This window comes from Triticum urartu, chromosome 2A (assembly GCF_056163025.1).
Source record: "Triticum urartu cultivar PI428250 chromosome 2A, HENAU_Tu73, whole genome shotgun sequence".
NCBI classification, from domain to species: domain Eukaryota; kingdom Viridiplantae; phylum Streptophyta; class Magnoliopsida; order Poales; family Poaceae; genus Triticum; species Triticum urartu.
The window spans coordinates 612,064,520-612,074,762 of NC_141874.1; the positions used below are offsets into that span (position 1 = coordinate 612,064,520).

Sequence of the window (10,243 nt, forward strand, 5' to 3'; positions counted from 1 at the left end):
CAGGTATGCAATGTACTCCCTCAGTTCCAAATTACTCGTCGTGGTTTTAGTTCAAATTTTGAACTAAAACCACGACGAGTAATTTGGAACGGAGGGAGTATAAGTCTTTTTAGAGATCCCTCCGTATGTAGTCCATATTGGAATCTCTAAAAAGACTTATATTTAGGAACGGAAGGAGTATAAGAAAAATAGTTACAATTTAATGATAGTACGTAAAAAAAATAATAAGAATACTTTAGTTGCATAATTACCTGTTGTCTATCTTCACAATGATTTTGGCAAGTTCAGTGCATCAGTTGGAATACATTGCATTTTAGGCAAGAACGCCCAACATAATCTGCGATAGTCTGCAGTTCTGCTCTTCCCTTGAAGACCTGCATTCTATGTACGTATTTAACTATTCATAATGGACTAAAGCATTATGACACAACACAAATTCTTGAAATCACGGAAAGCACATGTCACAAATGTGTTGCATACATAATCCAGCTAGTACTTCTCTCGAAGAGAATATTCAGTTAGCCACAGTGCACACATAATTTCTCTGGGAACTGAATAGCAGTTTATTTGACAGAATAAAGACACCAAGAACCAGATGCAAAAGGCCACCAGTAAAAGGGAGTAGGAGTCCAAGTTTGGAGTTCTACTGCTACAGTCACCCTTTCACATGTCCTTTGTGAAGTTTTCTCAAGAAAGAAAAATGTAAATTAAGATAACTATTGTTTCTGGTTGTAACGGTTCTTTGAAGCTGTTTCCTGAGAACATATTATTATATAGAACGACATCATACAGGCAATAAAATTATTATTTTCAGAATCTGTAGCAAACTAACAGATTTTTATTCCACCCATCTCGGAACCTGTACCATAGATTTTTCTAGTTGATATTCTGGATATTCACTATCAAAGAAAGGACAACTTGATCAATACATATCTCATAGGAGAATTTCATCACTTTCTTGGAGCACAAAAGTGAGTCTACATGCAGCACTAACTCTTCATCGCCGCTTATAACTGTTCTGCCTGTGTGGGAATATTAGGAGAAGGAGGAGACATAGGTGCAGGCGTCACGATTGTTGTTGAAGGTCCCTTTAGAGTCTTTGGTCCCTTATCATCAACGACCTCCTCAGCAGCTCTTTCCTTAGCCTTTTGGGCTCTCTGAACTACTTCCTCCTGTAGTTACAATTATCCCCCAAAATGCAATTTAGAAGTGAGTGCAGTTCTTTGAGGTTAAGAGAAGAAAATTAAAAGTATGTCCACAATAAATTGTAGCTATAAACTATGAATCGATCAACAATGATGATTAATCATGGAAAGCAGTTAGATTATGTGACCTCAAAAAGCTAAAGCGTGTGCACTTCTGGATGTAGAAGAATAACATCATTTAGTTTTTAGTTGTGTGACATCTGAATGTACAAGAACTTACTAAGTTGGCACTGAGAATTCACAGGCCTATCTGCCATCAGCTGGCCTAGGAACATATCTGGTTGTCCAGTAGCCAGGTTGAAGGTAAAGCTAAACACTAGTATACTAACCATGGGGAGCAAAGCAAGGGCCGCGGCTGTGCAGTACCTGGAATTCCTGGACCTGCTTCTGCTGCTCCGCCTGCCACTGCCCGACGACGCTGAATACCTCGCCCACCACCGACTCGGCCCTCTCCGTCAGCGCCTCCGCCAAGGCCTTCCCGAGGAAGAAGGCGTCAAGGACGGCCTTGCTCTCGTCATCACCTGGCACATGAGCAGCAGAACAACGGGGGATGGAGTAAGCGACCCAGCCCGAAATGCCCCTCTCGAACTATCCAAAGGACGGCGGGCGCATCAGGAGGAGGTGGATGTACCTGCTTTGGGCTCGGGACGGCCGCCGCCGCCGCTGCTCCTGGCCGCAAACCTGCGAAGGCTTTTGGCGGGGGAGGAGGGGAAGGCGCTGCGGGCCGGGAGAGAGACGCGGCAGAAGGTGGGAGGAGCCGCCGCCGCCGCCGGCGCAGGTAGTACGGGCGCCATGTCTGCCCGCGCTGTCGTGGAGCTGCGGGGTCTTCCAGCGGCGGTTGGGATTGGGAATCGCTCGGATTAGAACCCCCGGCCACCGGCGGACGCGCAGCCACGGATTGGGGGCAATCGAGGAAACCGAAATACGCTTGTCTTCTGTGGGAGTATCTTTTTCCCTTGGCTGGTGTACCACGGCACACGGGCAGAGACAGGGTCAGTCCGGTAATTACACCCAAAACAAATCGTCCTCAAGCCGTTGCCACTTGCCACTTGCCAGGCACACCGCTCGCGCATGGTCAGCTCGCAGTCACCGGCGCCGGCAAGTCGAAGCGCATGGTCAGCTCGCTGCTCCCCTCCTTCCCCCCATCGCCTCGACGGCGAGCTTGCAAGGCATTGAGCGTTGCTGCGGGCTGCGGCTCTGTCACTCTGAAGTAGCAACGGGAAGAGGCGTCAGGTGGTCAGCCCGTTGGCGCAGACCAGCTGTTTGACGAAATGACGGCTTCATGGAAGGGGGAGAGACAAGAGCCAAGCAGGCAGGTGATTATATCTTGCTATGCTCTGAAGAAGCCAGCGGCTACAGTGCCGATTCCGTTGTACATGTCATCGTGCGGGCAAGACTATGACTCTAGTTCAGAACTTATACAATGATAGGATCAGAGGAACGCCAGCTCCGAGCCTGAAATGAGATGTGGGTCTGGGCCTGCCACAGTTTGACGTCTTGTAGCTCGCTGGAGGACCTGAGATGAACTAACTGCATAGTTGGGCCAGATGGTGTGCGTAAGACTACAAGGCACAAGATGGTGCTGAAGATATTGCTTTCATCTACTCTGATGGCGTTGTCAAGAGTTTTCAGAGGTGGCCATCTTGCGGAAAGGTATTGTTAGGTTACTATTTATTTCTGCAAGGGCTTATCCCAATCATCCTATGGATAAAAGCTTTATAAATATCTGGTGAAAACCACCTTCTCATGAAAACTCTCAAAATCATGTGTACAAGTACTAAAAACTTCTAAAATGTGCATCTATGATGAGGTTATTACTTATAAACAGCGGAGTTTTCATGGAGAGGGTGGTTTCCACTGGGCACTGGATATCTTCCTGAGGATAAATCATTATTGATATATTGATTAAGCTGAACTATGTGTATATTGATTGAACCTATCCCATGGGGATGCTAAACATTTCTGCCAAGAAACCAACCAAACAGAATATTGAAATAGATGGCACACACATGAGAAGCTTTGACCAGCATCTGATGATAGTTGGTTTAAATTGACTATTACTCAGAATACTGTTTCTACATAAAAATCATCAAGATATACTATTCTAATGGTGGGCCATTAATTTTCATTGATTTTGAATATAAGGTCTTCTAGTTGATAAGAGGTTCTGCAGTTTTGGAAGCATGCCATGTTTCTGATTCATGTTCGGGCACATGGGCAGTACACATTATGCGATCTACAGTAGACACAAAAACATACAAGATAGTTCTAAAACACGATGATAAATTTATTTTACTTGGAAGGCGCACCTCATGAACAAGGCCGGTCGCCTTGCGTTCATGAGGTGTGCCACAAAAACATACAAGATAGTTCTAAAACACGATGATAAATTTATTTTACTTGGAAGGCGCACCTCATGAACAAGGCCGGTCGCCTTGCGTTCATGAGGTGTGCCACAAAAACATACAAGATAGTTCTAAAACACGATGATAAATTTATTTTACTTGGAAGGCGCACCTCATGAACAAGGCCGGTCGCCTTGCGTTCATGAGGTGTGCCACAAAAACATACAAGATAGTTCTAAAACGCGAGGCGGCCGACCTTGAATTTAATATTGTGTCCTCACTGATACTCCCTCCGTCCCAAAATTCTTGTCTTAGATTTGTCTAAATACGGATGTATCAAGTCACGTTTTAGTATTAGGTACATCCGTATCTAGACAAATCTAAGACAAGAATTTTGGGACGGAGGGAGTAGTAATTATGAGCACCACTGAAATTGACACATTTTGATAATATTCCATATGTTGGTTCTATCCATTCTTCAACCCAATGAATTAGTTGGCATTTTTATTGCTGCTACATAGGTTCACACCATATGGTTATAACTGAATGGCCTCAACATTTACTTATCTTAGCCATACGCATCTCCCTATGTAGCTTTACTAATTCATGCTTTCCTGTCTTCATGTTAGGTTATGACAGCACCGTCTAACCATATTTTCTTCAATTTATATGTTTCTACTGTTTAATTTGTCTAATGTTTGGTAATGACAATCAATGCTAATCATGCTCTTTGTGGGTGTTATGATGTTTTAATGTTTGGTAATGAGGACATTCTCTAATGATATTCCTGTTTTAAGGGTTTACGCTGTTTTAAGAATCTTCAGAGGGTACCCTAGCACTTCTTCCTACGACAACTATGCCATGCATGATCGCTTGTGGAATATGTGTCAACCAAGGAGTATGCTAGACTAGAGGAAATTACAATGCTGTGCAAGGTAGATGAAGATCTTTGATACGTATCATTAGCTCCAAAGGAGGCTCATTACAGTGAACCTGTACTTCGTGCATCCCAAAACCAATATTAAAGAATCAAATCTCTCTTGCCTGTGGACCTTGTTGGTTGTTTACAACATGATGACAAATTTATTTTACTTAATAGAAAGGTTGAAGAAAATGATAGTAGCGCATAAACTTGCCCGGTAATCTGTTCAAGTCATTTGTGTCTTTGGGTACTCCCGGTTAGAGTAATAGAAACACATAGGGCCTGCCACACTCTATTGGTGAACAGATACATCTTATGTACCTCATCTTGACTCCTGAGAACACCAAAATCAAGTGTCTGCCACTGCCAGAGCTAAGTCAAGTTGCATATGATGAAGGTCAGATGTCCCAACTGTTTTAGCGAATCAGCTCACAGGGTGAAGTTCCTCGCTGATATATTGCATCTTTAACTATACCTGGATAGTTTGAACTTCTGCATGCCATGTGGAATTGGGGAATTATCAAATCCCCAAAGAATGTGCATGCTCAAGGTTGGTAGTGATTCAGGTAGTTGCAGAACTGTTGACTTGGTCAAGCTTAGAGGGTTAGATGTGACCTACGCATCTCATGAATTGAGAATATTGCTTGAGTGCATATACTTATAGAAGATAGCATCCAGATCAAAGATAAAAGAAAATCAAGCTCATAAGATCAAAGACAAATACTCATATATGCTGATGACTGTTGAGGCATCTATGCTATGTTAGATATTCTTAAACATCATAGTGACCACGAGTAACTAGTTATCATTGGTCTTTCTGCCCTCGGTTTTCCTTATTGCATGGGAATCGTTACATACTTAGCTTCCTTTTTACTGTTGAATGCTTGTGAGAATTGTAATGAACCGACTTTCTTCGTCAATTGCTTTGTCTTGAACATCTTTTGATCCATCACTCGCAGGCAGAAAATGTGAGATCAATGTTTCTTTTACAGATATGGTGATACTGGCTACAGTGGCCGTGGATCCAGCATAACAGAGTCTTTCTTATGTTGGAGATACTGAAGTTCACAAACATGGTGTGTTTGGGAACAATGGGAGAGGAAACTGAAGCCACAAATTCCCCTTCACTTCAGCATCTTGCCATTCTGACATGCTAGCAAGCCGCAGGTCTTTCAAAAGATTCAGGCACTGGAAATCCATGAGCAAAAAATAATTTGTGAACATCTGCTTAACTCAGCAAGTTTCCCAGCCCTCCAAATTATTAAAATGGAGGGTTTCTGTGGTGGTAATCATCTCCTGCAGCTGCTATTATTTCAGACAAATTCCACAGGTTTAGTGTTTACCAGACATCCAGCAATGTACTTCAGAGAAAACAATGCCCTGTTGCAAGTGGCCTTGTATAAATAGACAGAGGGAGTATTTGGCAATGACTAGTGTTTCTTTCTACTTAATACATGTAATGAAGAATGCTCCAACTTGTTTATCTGTTTTAGAGAAAATCAGCGGACTGGTTTCGATCCAAATAGGTCATGAGCATGAGACTGATCTTGTTTGCATAGAGTAATGATTATGAAGCTGGATACATTGGATAAAGCAAGCAACAAAATGTAAATAGTAATGTAATTTTTTGAGAATAATGTAATATTAATAATTTTTAGTGATGGTATATCAGTGATCTGGATGTGGATATGAATGTGGAATGACACCGGTGTTACTTTAGAGTCAGGATCATATTGGCAAAAATGTTTTGCAACCCTTGTGGTGGTATTTGCGACATGGTTAATAATATCCCATGGTAAATGATATCAACTGAATTCAGCTCATGTGGATGTCGTTTTCTGCTATTTCATGTCGATGAGTCTCGCTCTGGAAGGAATTTTATTGCTTGGTGCCGTATATTTTCTTCTGAAATGTGTATGCAAACTCTCATATTTAAGCAGTACATGCCTTGTAAGTTGTAATGAAGAAAACTTTGCATAGGAATAATCTGTACTCAAACTTGAGATTGCAGTTTAACAGAGAGAACTTATGTGTTTTGCATTTGACCACACTTTTTTTTGCCTGGACATTTGACCATTCATTATTGCAGTTTTTTTTCTTTTCTCTAGAATAGACAGACGCATTTGCATTAAGAAGTGGTAAAGAAGTCGGGTACAGCGCCTTTTGACCATTACAATGCTAATCTCTAGGATTAGCAGCCACACGCCACACGTATTACGATACAAGCTAATTCACCAAGTTTGCGGACTTTTGCAGTGACCAAGATGTGTCGATCATGTCGTTGTTTTTTCTCAGCAAATAACACATACCCCCCCCCCCCCCCCCCCCCATATACACACAAAATATATACTATATGTATAATCATATAAAAAGAATTTGTAGTTTAGAAGTTTGCAGATATGTCTCTGTTTTTTCTCAAGAAATAATATATACCCACACACATGTATAATAATCATAAAAAGAATTCGAAGTTCAGAAGTATAGTTTTGCAGAATTTCCCACGCCCAGAACAACTTTATCATGGCCAGTCATGAGCTGCCTTCTCACGCGCCGCTAAATCTCCAGCCCCAGCACAATTTGCATGTAATAATATTATACTCCCTCGGCCCGGAAATACTTGACATAGATATGGATGTATCTAGATGTATTTTAGTTTTAGATACATCTATTTTCATCCATTTCAATGACAAGTAATTCCGGACGGAGGGAGTACATATGTGAGGATTGTGTATAGCAGTGATGTATCTAGATGCATTTTCGTTGATGGAAGCGGATTAGGAGCACTCGGGTGCTCCACCCCCTATATTAAAAAATAATTTAATAATTCAAAAAAGCCAAAAAAAATCTTGGATATATTTTTGAACCAAATATGACTAGGTATTGTACTTATATAAAATGTTTGGCCAAGGAATAATTCTCGTTGTCTTCAGGGTAAAAAAAAACAAATTTATGACGACAATATAGCATGAATACTACTTGTTTCTAGCATTTTTTGGGAAATCTTTGACCCCGGATACAATAAAAGTCATTTCCTATTTAAATCTTTTTATACGAGTGCAATACCTGGTCAGGTTTGATTCCATAAAAAGTTCCGGGATTTTTTGATTTTTTTGAATTACTAAATTATTTTTGAATATAAGGGGGTGTACCACCCGAGAGCTCCTATGCATTTTCGTTGATGTGGAAGTGTTACTTTAGAGTTGGGATCACAAGACTCGCTCTGGTTCTTGCGTCGATCTCTTTTGCTTTCTGCTATTTTTTGTCTATAAGACTTGCTCTGGAAGGAGTTCATTGCATTGTTTGGTGCCTTACATTTTCTTCTGAAATGTGTATGCAAGGTCTGAGATTTGAGCTATACATGCCTATAATGAAGAAAACTTTGCATAAGAAAAATCTGTACTCAAACTTGATACTGCAGTTTGATAGAGAAAATATGTGTTTTGCATTTGAGATTTGACCACACACGCATACATTAGTGGCAGACTTTTGAAGTAAATAAGATGTCTGGATCATTCATGTCTCTATTTTTTCTCAAGAAATAACATATGCCCACACACACAAAATTACACTACTATATGTGTAATCATAAAAAGAATTCGAAGTTTCCCAAAAAAAGAAGAATCCGAAGTTCAGAAGCGCCCAGCACAACTTCATCATGGCCGCTAAATCTCCAGCCCCTGCGCCGCACGGTTGACCATGTCTATGCCAGCCTCGAGGCGGGCATGCACGCGTTCATCCTCGCGCAGCTCCGGCGTGAAGGCGCGTCCCCACCCGTTGCACCACTCGACGGCTTCTCTGGTGGCGGGTTTCGCGGCCAGCAGCCAGTGACGGAGCGCGTGCCGCCACCTGCCGAAAAACTCGGCCTCCATGAGCCGCACCATGTCCTCCGCCCGCGCGAGCGGCGCCCACTTCATGATCACCTCACAGAACGCGTCGTCATTCTGCTTCGGCGGCGTGATCCGGAGGCTCCGCAGGCGCTGTTCCAGGTGCCGCACGACGCCGATCCCGTCGACGAACTCCTCCCAGCTCGCCGGGCTGAACATGGTCTTCCTCTTCCAGGGCGCCACCAGGTTAAGGTTGGACTTGGAGAGCAAGGCGTGGCTGTCGTCGTCCCATTCCCGCAGCACCTTCTCGAGCTTGCTTCTCACGGTGACGCACAGGCTCTCCAGCAGTGGACCGGCGAGCGGCATCCACGGGCGAAGCAGGAGGTGACAGCAGTCGGCCTGCCAGGCATCCCGCGGGTCCCATGACTCCACTTCGGAGGTCAGCTCCGGCATGACGAGCTCTACGAGGATGCGCTGCACGGCGGAAGGAGGCAGCGTGTCCTTCCACTGCGCCAGGAAGCGGCGCATCCGCTCGGAGTCCGTGGCCTTGAACTCCGATGCCTGGATAGCCGGAACCACCGTGTCGTAGACGAGCTCCGCGTACGGCGACATGGCCGACCCGTCGTCCAGTGAATTCTTCAGGAAGACGAACACGTCTAGCCACATGGCCGGGTCCCATAGAGGCTGCCACCTTTGGAGCACCGGGCGAATGAGCGGCGCCACGAGCACGCCCGCCATGTTCGCGAGGCAGTACGTCTGGTACTCCTCCGGGAACTTCTTCCTCAGCCTTGAAAACTCCAAGATGAGGTCGCCCGCCGTCAGCTCTCCCGATGCACTTTTCTCGTGCACCAGCGTCACGACCGTGATGATCACCTCCGCCGCGTCCACCACCATATGCTCGCCGTCGTCCAGGGCATCATCTTGCAGCTCCCGCACTTCAGCGAGGATTTTCTCGCAGAACTCCCGGCCTTGCTGCCGCGATCCGTCGGCGTCGCCCATCTCCCAGTCGTTGTAGACCGCTTGAGAGATTTCGTCCGCGCACTGGTCAGCTCCCCATTTGGTCGGCAAGGTTTCCGGGACCTTGTTGGGAAGTCCGTTGTCGTATGATCCTTCTCCCTCGGCGCCGACCGTACCGAAACCAGCGTTCTCTGGCCGCTTCACCACCTTCACAGGAGATGTGATGCCCTGGCCGTGCTTGCCGAGGCCAGAGCCGGACCCGACCTCGTAGTTCATGTGCCTCATCATATTTACTATCGTTGTGTTCTTGAAAACCGGGCTCTCAACAACAGGCTGGGGCTTCCATGTCGTTGCCGGATCGTAGTGCTGCCTAGTGCAGCGTTGGTGATGGTGTTGAGGAGAGGACGGACCTGCAGAGCCGGCGGCGACGAACGGGACGTGTCCGAAGAGGAGATCGCCGGGGCCGCGTACACGCTTGTGCTGGGGCGACGGACGGCTGCCCGCCCCGCCGGACTCAGAGCCCGTGCGGTCGTTGTGGCGGTAGGTGGAGCCGCCGCTTGTCATGACGTTGCTCGACTCATCAGCGCCAGCGGAGGCCATGAGCACGTAAGTAGGATTGCTTCGCAGGTGGAGAATGGTGATTGGAGAGGGGAGGGACCGGTGAAACCGTAAGGAGAGTGTCTGGTGCATTTCCCCGTCGACATTGCTCCCCTTATATAGGAAGTTAGAAACAAAGCTAGTTTGGTAACCTTTAACTGTAAGGAGGCCCCACTATGTTATATGCGGAAAGAAACACAACAAGTTTGGCAACCTTTAACCTTAGGGTTAAGAAGGCGCCATCTGTTACTATATACTAATGCGGAAAGAAACACGCAAGCGAATGTGTACGTGCACGAAATATCAATTTCGATTCACGTGCCAGAATTGCATGCGTAGTATGTATCGTGTTTGAATTAGACCGTTTTCAAGGGCTGCCTTCTTCGAATACAA

The 10,243-nt window shown here is 45.1% G+C and overlaps 2 protein-coding genes and 1 pseudogene across 2 annotated transcripts; all 3 read right to left on the bottom strand.

Annotated features, from left to right (window-relative positions):
• Window positions 1-818: 818 nt before the first annotated feature.
• LOC125539181 (uncharacterized) lies at window positions 819-2,144 on the bottom strand. Its single transcript, XM_048702551.2, has 3 exons — window positions 1,837-2,144; window positions 1,572-1,726; window positions 819-1,172 (listed from the first exon to the last, which is right to left on the bottom strand). Exons 1-3 carry the CDS (start codon window positions 1,997-1,999, stop codon window positions 1,008-1,010), a joined length of 483 nt encoding a protein of 160 aa, XP_048558508.1. The 5' UTR covers window positions 2,000-2,144; the 3' UTR covers window positions 819-1,007.
• A 5,990-nt stretch (window positions 2,145-8,134) lies between these two features.
• LOC147986212 (septin and tuftelin-interacting protein 1 homolog 1-like) lies at window positions 8,135-8,515 on the bottom strand. Its single transcript, XM_087541918.1, has one exon. The coding sequence runs from the start codon at window positions 8,513-8,515 to the stop codon at window positions 8,135-8,137; it is 381 nt and encodes a 126-aa protein (XP_087398044.1).
• Window positions 8,516-8,543: 28 nt separating this feature from the next.
• On the bottom strand, window positions 8,544-9,853 carry LOC125537510 (uncharacterized; annotated as a pseudogene).
• Between the last annotated feature and the right edge of the window lie 390 nt (window positions 9,854-10,243).